The sequence below is a fragment of the Sinocyclocheilus rhinocerous genome, unplaced genomic scaffold, assembly GCF_001515625.1.
Source record: "Sinocyclocheilus rhinocerous isolate Xijiao unplaced genomic scaffold, SAMN03320098_v1.1 scaffold1630, whole genome shotgun sequence".
Lineage (NCBI taxonomy): Eukaryota > Metazoa > Chordata > Actinopteri > Cypriniformes > Cyprinidae > Sinocyclocheilus > Sinocyclocheilus rhinocerous.
The window spans coordinates 384055-398539 of NW_015664013.1; the positions used below are offsets into that span (position 1 = coordinate 384055).

General features: G+C 37.2%; 2 protein-coding genes across 3 annotated transcripts in view; one reads left to right on the forward strand and one right to left on the reverse strand.

The window, feature by feature from the left end:
* Positions 1-3598, forward strand: part of LOC107729204 (cytohesin-3-like) — a 38512-nt gene extending 34914 nt beyond the window's left edge. The window contains exon 12 of the mRNA XM_016539634.1: positions 3266-3598. Within this exon, the coding sequence (XP_016395120.1) occupies positions 3266-3338 (73 nt within the window). The 3' untranslated portion in view covers positions 3339-3598. The remainder of the gene's footprint in view (positions 1-3265) is intronic.
* A 2517-nt stretch (positions 3599-6115) lies between these two features.
* The window catches only part of cacng5b (calcium channel, voltage-dependent, gamma subunit 5b), a 26930-nt gene continuing 18560 nt past the window's right edge, over positions 6116-14485 (reverse strand). For both annotated transcript variants that reach the window (XM_016539639.1, XM_016539638.1), the window contains exons 4-6: positions 12228-12368; positions 12010-12155; positions 6116-6970 (exon numbers count right to left, since the gene is read on the reverse strand). In XM_016539639.1, the coding sequence (XP_016395125.1) occupies positions 6713-6970; positions 12010-12155; positions 12228-12368 (545 nt within the window). In that variant the 3' untranslated portion in view covers positions 6116-6712. The remainder of the gene's footprint in view (positions 6971-12009; positions 12156-12227; positions 12369-14485) is intronic.

The window sequence follows — 14485 nt, forward strand, 5'->3', positions numbered from 1 at the left end:
TTGTTCATTAAAAATATTGCGGAAAAAGAGAACATCAATGTGGAGAAGATCTTGTTTACATCAAAACTAAAACCAAGCCGTTCACACAGAACACATATTTCGTGCATTTTCTAGAGGGACATCTATCACCGTTGCACTCGCATCTTGCAAAAAAGAGCCGCATGTTTAGAAAGCCATGTAAAATTAATGCAAGTTTAACTTTGAAAAAACATATCTCGAGACTTTATGGCGGGTTTTTTCTCCCACCCCACTGCAACTCATGTTTTTAAATGAAATGTACTGACATGTACTGAAATGTAAATGTACTCTGTGTGATTTTGGTCCTTTGTATTAACTATGCATACATACATGATGCTGTTTTGTTTGTAGTTGTTTAAGCAACTTAATTAATTATAATTGGTTTATAAACATTATTTTAAACATTATGCACTTTGAATAAACGTGCATTAGTAATATTTTGCTCGATGCGCCCTCTTGTGGCCTCAGGAGAGAAGCCAAAAGCTTTTCTTCAACCTAACTGAAATTATGCATTTTAAATTCAAATATAATTCGAATTTTAATAATATTTAAGTACAAATTTCGAATTTAGTTTTTCAGCCATTTTGACAGCCCTAATGTTAACCAAAGCAAACCTGAGTTAAAAACTCATTTGATGAAGCAACCATGGCATTTTAGCTTGCTTCTACAAGTGTTTGCATGTTTTCTTGATGCATCGATAAAAAACATCCATGACCGCCTCAGTACAGTGATAATTTACACTCCAAAAATTAAAAGAAAAAAAAAAAGAAACAACTGTATATTTGTGTAAATAAAATAAAGGTCTTTTAGGACCATAAAGATTTTTATTTGCTTTGTGAGATTATTTTTTATGAGAATTAAACATACAGTACATTTGGTTTCAAATCCGTTTTACAATAACAAATTAGATTCTCATTACTTTAATAAAATGTTATTTTTATTTAACCCAGCAAAAAAATCTTAATGGTCGCAGGCCCAGACATGTTATTGACATGTTTTGTGAGTTTCACCTCACTATTTTCCGGAACAGAGCTATCAGCTGTGGTTTGGTTCATATTGGGACATCAATGGATTTTAACAGCACTAGTCATGATGGTGTTTTGAAAAGAAACATCAGTCTCATCACAAAACCCCTGTACCTCCCCCTCATCCACAGCCCAGTGTTTTCATGGGGCATCAGTGGAAATTAGTCAGAGCTTAACCACCCCACAAGCCATCAACTCCAGCGGGACCAACAGACCTGTTGCAGACCTGTTCTCTCCGCTAATCCAGGCCTAGCACTAGCGTGTCTCACCTCTCAGAGGGGGTTTATCACAAGCACATTTTGCCTAGTCGGCACAGTTATGACCCACAATCCTTATCTGCTTATCTGTAATCATGCTTTATGTGCTCAGGATAGAGGACCATTCAGTCACGCTTTGGAAGCAGTCTCAGGAACAAAAACAAGGGCTTCCCATGGGTTTTAAGTCATTCAGCAGAAATAAGTTATGGCAGTGTAGCTGATGGGTATGGCTGTGCAGAATCTGAGCCCACGCAACTTAGAATGTAGAACTTCATTTGAACACATTTAAAATCCATTCAGCAGAATTCTTAAGATGCTTCCCTAGAATTAGTGCAGAAAAATTTAGAAAGATTAAGGGTATTTTCGAAATAGATAATTACTTGCTAAAGCCGTATAGTATATCCTATATAGCCTACTAACAGCAATGGAAAAAATAATACATGAACAATATGGCATGACATCCTCATATTTTATGTGAGTGACATCCTGTTAGAATTTTGGAGATGGTCCTCACTGCAGAACAGGGGGCGAGGTTGGATCCAGATCCAACTCCTCCCACCTTACATATACCTAAACCTACCCGACCTACCCCCCTGATCCCTAAACCCACCCATCTCCACCCCTAAACCTACCATCTCCACCCCCTAAATGTGGATCCAACCCCGCCCCCTGGATCTTTGTTCTGCAGTGAGGGGCTACTGGAATTTTGGGGGGAAAAATATAATTGTTGCTTTTTTAATTTTTGATTTGTGACAGTCCAATCAAAAACTCAGATTCAGATATTACATACTAAAGAAATGCTATACTATTCCGAACTTAGAGTGTGGAAATTATTAAACATTTCTCAGCAGCCTCTGCATAACAAATATACAAAGAATACTCATTCAGCTCTGCATCTCCAAGAACTCAACTATGTTTAGTATTTTCTTTTTTTTTTAGAGAGGGAGAGAGTTTCAAAAAAGGAAGAGCATAGCTCAGTTCTAAAACCTAGTGAGCTGCACAGAACTGTACTTGCAGATAAAATAATATGAATGAATAAAAAGCCCACTTAAGTGTATTTAGTACACCTTCATGGTTTCTAATTCCATTATTTAAAAAGTAATAGGGTTAAATTCAAAGTTTTACCTTTAAAAAGTATTTTTTAACTTGGAAATAAAGCACACTGATTTAAAAGTATGCTAAAGTGTACTTCTTTTCACAAGAGGCAACTCATGCCACACACACAACACAAGTGTTTGTCACTTTTCATTCCAGTAGATTTTAACATTAGCATGTTGCTAAGCTAACAGCACAATATTGTAATACATATGAAAAATAAATAGCATTAAACTAAACACAGTACATTTACACTGAGTTTATCACAGTGCATTATGGGATTACCTAGTAAATGAATTATACATGTGATGCCGCCTCAGATTTTGGCAAGGTATCTTATAAAGCAGCATAATGTTGCCATCTATATGTGTCTGGAGCGCACATGTGATGCCTTAAAATGCTGTCTACATAGGCAGCTAACACAGCTGTAGTCTCCTCACAATGAAAGAAGCACTTCCTGCAGTGGAGGATGAGTTTCACACTATGCGCAGTGCTAACAAGATTTCTAGCCGTGAAAACTGAGGCAACATCAGCAGAGCATTCGTGACTCTTCATAGAGCTCTTTGTAGAGCACTCACCCTTACAGGAACGTTAGATATCGGTCGCAGATCAGCCTTTAATCTTAGCAGGTCTGGCCTTAGCTTGCACTGGACAAGACAGAAACGAACATCAAAAACGAGAGGCGGGGTTAAACGGGGGCGGGGTCTGCCCTCAGAAACCATGGAAACCAAACTGGGTCACTGAACAAACTACTTTCTATGATGCAGTTAAGACAGGGGTGTGTAGTCTATATTATGTGCTACATTTCCATATCAAAGATGCCGAAGTCTCTCTGCCTCTCCTTACATCTCCTTTAATTGGTTCCTTCAGAGCGAGCATCAGCCGGGACCCCTTCTATGACATGCTGGCCACCAGGAAGAAACGAATCGCCAACAAGAAGTGAAATCTGCATCCAAACCGCTTCCCCAAAGCCTGCAACACACACTGCCTTCTGGGACAGCCGATGTGCGAGTGTGTGTTTGACGGGCCCAGCAGCGGAAGAATTCATGTTTAAAGTTCCTTTCTTGTGTTTCTATTCGTACAAAAACACAGCTGTCCTGCTCTGTTTGTATTTGCATGGATGTTGGTGTGAAAACCTGGGCGGCTCACTCGAGAGTCCTGGGGCCTCATTTATAAAACGTGCGTACGCACAGATTTGATCGTAGAGTGTGCGTACGCAAAAATCCACGGCAACGTTCATATTTATAAAAACGGTCTTTGACGTGGAAAAGAGCGTAGCGCCACGTCAGGGTCTGAGCAGACGTACGCACTTTTGTTTGCCCGAGTGCTGCAGGTTTTTGGAAATATAAGCCATTCTTGCCCAAGCGGCAACCTCCCGCTCTCTCTCTCTCGTGAGGCCAACAAGGAAGTGACTTAAACTGTAATTCGTCAACTGGCCGCTAGAGGCTGGCTGCAAAAGGGAGTCAATCCCATAGACTCCCCATGTTAAAATGCCCAACTTTACAGCAGAAAAAAACATGTTTACAGCCTGGTTCAAAAAATGATTTTGGTCTATATAGCTAATTTTGCCCTTCATGACAACTGTGAGGGGGGTGAATTATTTTATAACTCATCCGTTTACATTAAGCCTTAAAGTTCTGCATAATTAAGGGCGTGGCCACTTGAGTGACAGACGTCACGGACACTACGTCCATGTTTTTATACAGTCTATGTTCTTGCCGCTTGTAAAAGATTTGGACATTGTCAGGTGCTCTTTTATAAGTCAATGACATTAATTAGACATCGTTTACAAGGTGGAGCTCTGAAACTGTTGAGCTGCGCACAATTTCAAGATCATTGCTATTTATAGATTTCACATCTAAAACAGAGGCGTACGCACAGTTCGTTCTATGAATCACACGTACGCACTTTGTGAAATGATCGTAAAATCACATTTAGGATGCTTTCTACGCAGTATTTTATAAACGAGGCCCCAGAGGAAGTCGTTTATGATCTCTCACTAGAGATGTCGGATAGAAAAGCCATTTATTTCAAGAGACTAGACCCATTCCGACGCACAGCAACCTGATCGCACAGGGCTCTGAGACAATAAGCCTGCGTGGCCGTTATCTCTTATGGTGCTAGAAGACTTCCTGCGTGCATGTGACCTCAGCACTAGAAGCTCAAATCGACATTAATGATCCAATGCCAACACTAGGTGGCAGTCTGGAGTCAGCTGGACTGATTTCATGTTGTTAGAGTAAATCCCCGTTCACACCAAGAACGATAACTATAAAGATAATAATATTAGCGTCCACACCAGCGAACAATATCGTCTGTTTATTCTAAAGCGCACATGCGTCTACCGCTTTAAATTCTTGCGCTCGTCATAGCAGGATGGATTCTGATTGGCTGTCAGTGTTTTATCGTTCATCAGCTGGGAAAAAAATCGTTTTGAAAGTGATCACAACGATATCGTTCCTCTGTATCGTTATCGTTATAGTTGTGGTGTGAACTATGCTATTCTTTAATATTGAGAACGATTTTTAGAACTATATCTTTATCGTTATCTTTATAGTTATCGTGCTTGGTGTGAACGGGCCTTTAGAAAGAGCAAATATAGAACACATAAATTTAGTTTCTAACCTTTCCGTTCTGGTCTTAGATAACACTATCTATGATGTGTTGATGTAATTTGAATGAATTTGCTTGCTTTTGTGTTCTTATGACAAGTATAGTTGAATATCTTTTTATATTTATTTTCTTCGTGAAATGATTTTATTGTACTCATAATTGGAAAACTATAGATCTAAGTTATGTGTAAATACTGTAAACATTTGTCTTTTTTTTGTGTAAGTACAATCTGTAGCATATAAATCTACTGGCTTTTTAATGTTAGGGCTCTTTGCTCAGCAGCCTTAAACTAATGTACTTCTGTCAGGGAAAAACACCTTGCAATTCTGGAAAATGAATTTTGTTTTGTTTTGTCTTTTTATATGTGGTTGTAAAATAACAGCCCTGTCCAAGGGCAGAATACTATCTCCAATGCCCTTTGGGGCTCCAGATTAATTTTTATATGTCTGTATAAGCTATTGGTCAAACTGTACATGAAATATGAATACATAAAACATTCATAAAGGTAAACGTTTCATGAGTGATTTGTCCTCCCCTCACACATCACACAGAGCTATATGATCCAACTTTGATCATAGAATGAACACGCTACTTTTTTGAAATCGCACTAAATCACATTCTGAGTATTAAATCGAATAGTTTCAGTGTATTTAAGTGATATGAACAGTGAAAAGCTGGTTTTGAGGAGCCAAGAGTAAGCGGAGCTGGAATCTACAGTAATAAAAGGATGGCCACTGAAGAATTAAGCAAAACCAGGAAAGGTTTGTAACATGTATAGATTATATCCATTGCACTGTAAATGCAATACAAAATGTTAATGTAAAAAGCGTCATCATAGCTATGAAAAAACACAAAACAACATTTCAGATACATGCCTTACATAAAAATAAACATGAGAAAAGCAACGTTTGTAATATATGTATACTGTACTGTGTTATGTTTTATCAAACATGGATGAACCAAAGAAATGTTGAATGTTTACAAAGAACGGTTTCAGTTTGGTCCGTTTTATATTAATGGCAGAAAAGAAATTAATTTAAATTTAAGTAAGCTGTGGACAACTATATAATATTACAATCTCATCACAAATATTTAAAAGATTGGCAGTTTGATTTTTACAGTTGTTCTACTTTTGATACGCTTCATTTCAGCTGTGCAATAATACACGATCCTAGTGAGATTCATGGTACATTTGTTCCGTTGTACTTTATCCATTATATGTAAATTGCATGTTCATTTTGTTCTATAGATATAAAGACAATTTCTGCACTTATTTACTAATAATTTTGTCAGAACAACCTCTATAAGAATACAATTTGATATGAATAGATATTATAATCACAATACATATATAATACACATTACAAATAAATTTAGGCTATTCTTGAAAGCATATTGATCTAGTTGAAGGCTAGTGTTCCATAACGGCTACAATTCATATTTGTATAAGCACCATACATATTTACATGGATCGACACTCAGTTGTACATTAAACTTCAATGATTATACATCTTAGTGTGTGAATCACTCCGGAGAAGAATACTATACTGTCACCTGCTGGAACAAAGTCATCAGTTCACGCTCACTACAGAACAGGAAAATTACAATCCTACATTCTATCAGTCTGTTCCCTATCATAAGGCAAAGACACACATATATGTTTAAAACTCAGTTCTGATGAACACTGAACTCATTTCCTGTGCTTCAGCAGGGAGAGGAAGACACCTGGGTGTAGTCAGGGCACTTGAGCAGGGCAGGGTAGCTGGCGTTCATCTGGAGTGAGGTGTCGCTGGAGATGTCTGACGGGCTGCGTCCCCGCGTCCAGGCGTTGGGCTGAAGGAACTGACCCGAGTAATCGGAGCAGTTGCTCAGGCGCGGCCGGTAGAAGCTGGGGTGGGGCTGGTAGATTTCCTCCGCTGTGTAACGCTTCATGAACAGGTAGACAGACATCACACCTGCACTCTGAACAGAGAGAAGAAAACATTTCCTGAAGGAAATACTAGGCAAGAACAGAAAAGATAGTTTTGATTATGACTAATGATGACTGATGGTTTATGTAAAAAGGTAAAAATGTATTTAGAAACTTTGTACGAAATATAGACAGAAGGAGAGAGAGAGAGACTAATATCTATATGCAATAAAAGTGTTTAACCCTTGTGCGTCAATTAAAAAAAGTTACACATAGGTCCATAGTGGACAAAAATGTCCATGTCAAAAAACTGTCATAAAAATTTGAAGCTTGGGAGCACAGAGTTAAGTTTGGTCTCATTTTAAAGAAGACCCATGGCAGATTATATTGTTGAAGTAAAAAAAGTTTAAAAAGTGAAACCAAAAAAAAAGTTGTAGATGTTTAGGTTTATGAAAATGATTTATGAACGATGTTTTACATAAAATATATATTTTATGAAACATGTTGAACTCTATACCTGCTAGAAAATCAAAGCCATAAATCTAAACAAGTTGTATTCCAAATTTGAGGTTGATATCTCAAAAAATGAGCTTTCAGTAAGATTTTGTTTGGGCGCAGTACCAAATTTTCCCCATTAGATGTCAGCAAAACTCTGCTGGTGCACACAGTGGTTGGATTTGTGATTTGCAGTAGAGTTTCTCTCTCTAGAAAATCAAAGGCATAAATCTAAACAAGTTGTGTTCCAAATTTGAGGTTGATATCTCAAAAAATGAGCTTTCAGTACGATTTTGTTTGAAATTTTCCCCATTAGATGCCAGCAAAACTCTGCTGGTGCACACAGTGGTTGGATTTGTGATTTGCAGTAGAGTTTTTCTCTCTCAAACACACATGCACACACACACGATTTTTTTTTTTTATGACACACATACAAATCACACTCTGACATCCATACCAACACACCCACACAATTATAGCTGCATTATTTATCCAATTGGCTCTATAATATGCAGAAGCAGAAAACAGAAATAAAGCGAGTATTTTCTTTATAGGTCAAACCTGAAAAAAATGGCACCATCTGGTAAAAAATAGTATAGTGGAAGGCCAAAAATAGGGTAAAAATAGTGCCAATATAATGAAAGCCTATCAACAAAAATTGCATAATTTTACAGTTAAATGGCACTGCGATTAAAAATAACAGTTTTAATGGGTTTCAATGGGGACATTTTTGTCCTTAAGGTCCTGAGAGGAACAATTTTTTGTATCTAGTGCAAAACAGATTTATTAAAGGAAATGGAAGTGAAATAGTAAAATTCCAATAAAAATACACACCTGTGCCAAAATGTATGCACTGCAGTTGGCAATAACACAGGCAAAATGAAAAAAAAAAAAACTGAAAAGGACAAAAATGTCCAAAAGCTCGCACAAGGGTTAATTAAGAAATAAATGGCAAGAAATTCACTATGGGGTGCCAAGTGCCATTTGACATTGAGATGAAAATCATTGCAGATAGGCTCACACAAGTGCACTTTTAAAAGGTTTCAAAGGAAAGCAGTGAAAATACAATAGTGAAAGCAAACAAAAGAGCTAACAAGAGTCTGGGCTAACACGCAATGCACTGAGCAAGGATGACGTGAGTCAACTGTGTAGGTCAGAGGGAGATTTTCAAACATCAAAGGAATGTTGCATATGCAATACATAAGTTTAGCACAATCAACCAAGATTCAGAACTTACAGTATGTTACAACAGTAAGTGAAACAGGCATTATTCCACAATAAACGTTTCAAACGGTAGTATTGGGTCGCATAATTCCAAGTTTGAGGATGTGAACAGCTAAATCGTCCCAGGTTGTCATCTAGTAATTACCATAATTATGAAATGGCATGCATGCTGCATTGTTGTTGCATGACCTAATGTAGTTTGTCACATGATCTCATCACATTGCATGCTTAAATCAGCATGTGGCTTCTAATCATTATCTTGGAAATAAAACTGTTTTGCTTTTTTGTTTTCAGTTTTGTGAAATCTTAGTTCAGTCTTTAGTTCAATTAAACCTTCTGAAAAAAGTACACTTGAACATACATTTAAAAAGATTATTTATAATGGCTATATTTATATGATTTAAAAGAATACACTGTCCTGGACTGAATGTAATGTTTTCAGACTCTTAACTGAATGTTATTTGCAATTAAATGAAATATAGTTTATAGTATTAGAAATATAGTATTATAGTTTACATTTATATTGTAGTTGAACTTAGTTGAGTGCTTGATGCTTAAGTAGTTTCAGAATTGCTTTACTGTGTTTTAAATATGGCTATACTGCTGAATGTACTGACAAGCATTTATGGTAAACTAAAATTTAATATAATCTCTATTGAAACTTGTATGTCAAGTATTTAAATACATTTTTCATTAAATATTTCTAACGATGAAGGTTAAGTTATATATATATATATATATACATACACACACACACAACAGTTACAATTATAATTAAGTACTTCAAATATAAACACTAATTTGTCCTTTACAGTAAAACTTTTTTACGTGATAAAGGTCACTTTTTAAAAGCTTACATAAGTCTATTAAGAAACAAAGAAGAAATAAAGTTAAGAAACTTAAGTAGCCTTTTATTTCAGTAATATTCAATTATCTGCAAGTACAGTATTTAAAAACATACTTTTAAGATTTGAAGTACACTACAAAGTGCACTCCCAATACAATTAACTGCACACTTCTTTTTTTTCACAAGGGAAATGATTCAAGAAAGACCTACATTCTTAAGAGCCTATCAAAGACATGTTAAAAATTGTGACTGTGATCACACTGAAAATGGAGGTTCAGTGTTCAGTATTCAAGTAGGTATGCTCTGTTGCATACTGCTCATTTTGACAAATGTACTCATCTGGGTATGTAATGCTCAGTACATACTGTATATACACTACCACTGCAACAGAAAGAGCAGTAAGGCACTGAGCACAGTCATTACTGCAGATTTTGTGTCAAACTGAGGAAGATTAAATGATAACATGTGGTAATCATCAGCATTTCACAAATATATACAGCTTCAATTGCACTGAACCCTTTGACATTCTTTAATCTTACATTTCTTTAAAGACTAAAATTATGCGCAAAACACCGTTTGAATGGAATCAGTACATTAAACATTCAGGCAGTATTAACCGCATAGAAGTTCAATTCGGTGCGAATGCCCTAATAATGGAGAAAAGTGAGAGAAGAATGACAGTAGATGGTAGTGTCTGAATGAAAGAGCTTTTTACCTCGGTGAGCAGGAAGGAAATGGCAGCGAATGCAAAAGACCAGCCGTACTTATAGCTGAAATACGCCTCATTACTCTTGGTCCTGTTGAACATCTCGTCATTTATGCTGGAGATGTAGAGAACCAAACCAACCACCAGAGACAGACCTGAGAGACAGACAAACATCAGCCTGACAAACAAGACAGGTCAGAAAGACAGAGGAGGAAGAGGAAGTGTACCTGACAGGATGAAGAAGATTCCGGAGACAAACGCCAGTATGGTGTGATGTGGCCGAATGTGTCCGATATTGCTGAGCACAAAACCAATGAACATAAAGAACAAACTGACCAGGGGGAACGGCGTGGCCGAACGAATCATCTCTGAAAATAAACAATATCACGAGAAAAAAAAAAATCAAGAAAAAGAGTTAACCTGTGTGACACCACGAAAAATAACTAAAACCTAACAAATGTTCTAACTAACATGGTTTAGTTAACTTTAATGTCCAACTTAACTGTAAAAATCTAGTAATCTGTACTATTTGCATTCTACTGTATGCCTCTGATACTCAAGAAAACTCAAGTTAGATAAATTGATTAGTATAAGTACCATTATGTCAAGCAAGAAAAAATGAATTTCTGAGGTGGGACAAATCTTAATAGAATTGTTCTAATTGTTCTTCTCTTTAGCCACATTCACTTATTTTCCAAAATAATCTTGAATCTTGTTAAATTGTCAATTTTGTCAATTCTTTTGTTCACACAAGACTTCATAAATTGCTTGTTTCCCTAAAATGGTTGATGGTGATTAGTGTTCCATTTGGTTGGGCACACGTCTCTTGTATTACTATTGTCACAAAGCTGCATGGGGACATGACGGCTGAGGATTCAAGTTTATTAGAAGGATAATCCACATTCGTGGTCAAAACAGGGATGAGGTCAAACACAATGAGCAGTCCAGAAGGTTAAGTTATATATATATATATATATATATATATATATATATATATATACATACACACACACACAACAGTTACAATTATAATTAAGTACTTCAAATATAAACACTAATTTGTCCTTTACAGTAAAACTTTTTTACGTGATAAAGGTCACTTTTTAAAAGCTTACATAAGTCTATTAAGAAACAAAGAAGAAATAAAGTTAAGAAACTTAAGTAGCCTTTTATTTCAGTAATATTCAATTATCTGCAAGTACAGTATTTAAAAACATACTTTTAAGATTTGAAGTACACTACAAAGTGCACTCCCAATACAATTAACTGCACACTTCTTTTTTTTCACAAGGGAAATGATTCAAGAAAGACCTACATTCTTAAGAGCCTATCAAAGACATGTTAAAAATTGTGACTGTGATCACACTGAAAATGGAGGTTCAGTGTTCAGTATTCAAGTAGGTATGCTCTGTTGCATACTGCTCATTTTGACAAATGTACTCATCTGGGTATGTAATGCTCAGTACATACTGTATATACACTACCACTGCAACAGAAAGAGCAGTAAGGCACTGAGCACAGTCATTACTGCAGATTTTGTGTCAAACTGAGGAAGATTAAATGATAGCATGTGGTAATCATCAGCATTTCACAAATATATACAGCTTCAATTGCACTGAACCCTTTGACATTCTTTAATCTTACATTTCTTTAAAGACTAAAATTATGCGCAAAACACCGTTTGAATGGAATCAGTACATTAAACATTCAGGCAGTATTAACCGCATAGAAGTTCAATTCGGTGCGAATGCCCTAATAATGGAGAAAAGTGAGAGAAGAATGACAGTAGATGGTAGTGTCTGAATGAAAGAGCTTTTTACCTCGGTGAGCAGGAAGGAAATGGCAGCGAATGCAAAAGACCAGCCGTACTTATAGCTGAAATACGCCTCATTACTCTTGGTCCTGTTGAACATCTCGTCATTTATGCTGGAGATGTAGAGAACCAAACCAACCACCAGAGACAGACCTGAGAGACAGACAAACATCAGCCTGACAAACAAGACAGGTCAGAAAGACAGAGGAGGAAGAGGAAGTGTACCTGACAGGATGAAGAAGATTCCGGAGACAAACGCCAGTATGGTGTGATGTGGCCGAATGTGTCCGATATTGCTGAGCACAAAACCAATGAACATAAAGAACAAACTGACCAGGGGGAACGGCGTGGCCGAACGAATCATCTCTGAAAATAAACAATATCACGAGAAAAAAAAAAATCAAGAAAAAGAGTTAACCTGTGTGACACCACGAAAAATAACTAAAACCTAACAAATGTTCTAACTAACATGGTTTAGTTAACTTTAATGTCCAACTTAACTGTAAAAATCTAGTAATCTGTACTATTTGCATTCTACTGTATGCCTCTGATACTCAAGAAAACTCAAGTTAGATAAATTGATTAGTATAAGTACCATTATGTCAAGCAAGAAAAAATGAATTTCTGAGGTGGGACAAATCTTAATAGAATTGTTCTTTCTATCTTTCTCTTTAGCCACATTCACTTATTTTCCAAAATAATCTTGAATCTTGTTAAATTGTCAATTCAACTAAACATTTTGTTCACACAAGACTTCATAAATTGCTTGTTTCCCTAAAATGGTTGATGGTGATTAGTGTTCCATTTGGTTGGGCACACGTCTCTTGTATTACTATTGTCACAAAGCTGCATGGGGACATGACGGCTGAGGATTCAAGTTTATTAGAAGGATAATCCACATTCGTGGTCAAAACAGGGATGAGGTCAAACACAATGAGCAGTCCAAACACCGACGTTCAGGGCCGAGTCAAACAGAGTAATCCAGGTAAACAGGCAGAATATCAAGAACCAGGAAAACAAGACACGAGAGAACCAGAATAAATGGTTAAGAACTGCAGCTGTGACTTGGCAATGCACGACTAAATGAACCAGGCTTATAAAAGGTGAGCAGACAGGGTTAACGAGACACAGGTGCAAACAATGAGTGCTGATGAGTGTGTGCAAAGGATTATGGGGAATGAAGTCCATGTTAGAGTGGCAAAGGTATGGGATGGAGTGCCCTCTGGTTGCTATCTGGTGATCGTGACAACTATAATTTTCTTCCTATCAGGGAAATGGTATTACAAGAAATCACAGCTAATAGTGCTTTCTAAGGAAGACAAGTAATATAAATGTTTGTGTGTGTGTGCGATCTAACTTTAAACTACAGCACTGACTGATCCATAACCAAACTAATTTGACGTGGTAATGTAAAGTCCTTATCTACTAAAATAACTATTAACACACATATCATAGACAGACTAATATTACAGTTAATTTATTTCTTCTTGCATGTGCCTTTAATTATGTCACACACAGATATCAACATTTAGCACGCAATACACAACAATGGTAACAATCTAATTAATTTTTATAATAAAACTCTGAACATTGCAAAACATTTTTGCTGTCTTTGTTGCAGCAATACTGTCAATAAATACAGCTAATAAAATTGGCGAATAATCCAGAAAATAGTAAAACAAAGCAACTGCTTAATTTATTCATGACGCAATGCACTCTGGGAGTCAGAATGGTACTTGTAGCTGAAAATCAGTCAAGCATGCTCAAACTTTTTGGTAACTGAGATTGTTCCCTTTCAGTCGGTCACTCTCGACGAATTGGGATCTCGCTTAGAGAGACCAATTCATTTCCGAGTGTAAGCTAAACGAGCCAAAGCACATTGGCATGCGGTAATTGCATCCAGCTGCCGCTGATCACAGCGTGAGCATAAAAAGGCAGCCGGTGCAACGCAAACCAGCTTTTCGCTTCGGAGCCGAGTGACAACATCGTTCTGCTCCTAACAAACTGCTTCGTGTGTGACGAGTCTAGCGCACTCTAGGGAGCTTCTTGTGTGACGAGTCTAGCGCACTCTAGGGAGCTTCTTGTGTTGGCGGATGGCACTTCAGCGGTGGTCATTCCTGTGTTGAGTGGGTTGCGCACATCAGGCTGCACTACCCCCTGTCGTGCTGCAAGCGGCCATTTCCCCTGTGTGTTTCAGCACCTAAAAGAGCATTTCCTTGAAAGAGCCTACTTTTCTAAAGGAGCATTTCCTTGAAAGAGCCTATTTTTCTAAAAGAGCTTACACGGGTGCGTCTTTGTAAAGACGATGGTTTGTCTTTTTAAAGATGCCGTTTCAGCCATGCATTTCTGTATGCGGTCGTTACCTGGCAACGGGTGATGTTCACGATTGCTGCCTCACGTGTCTGGGCATTAAACACGCTGAGGTGGCATTCGCGGATGAGTCATGTTCCCATTGCGGGAAGATGACCATCTCGGAGCTGTGG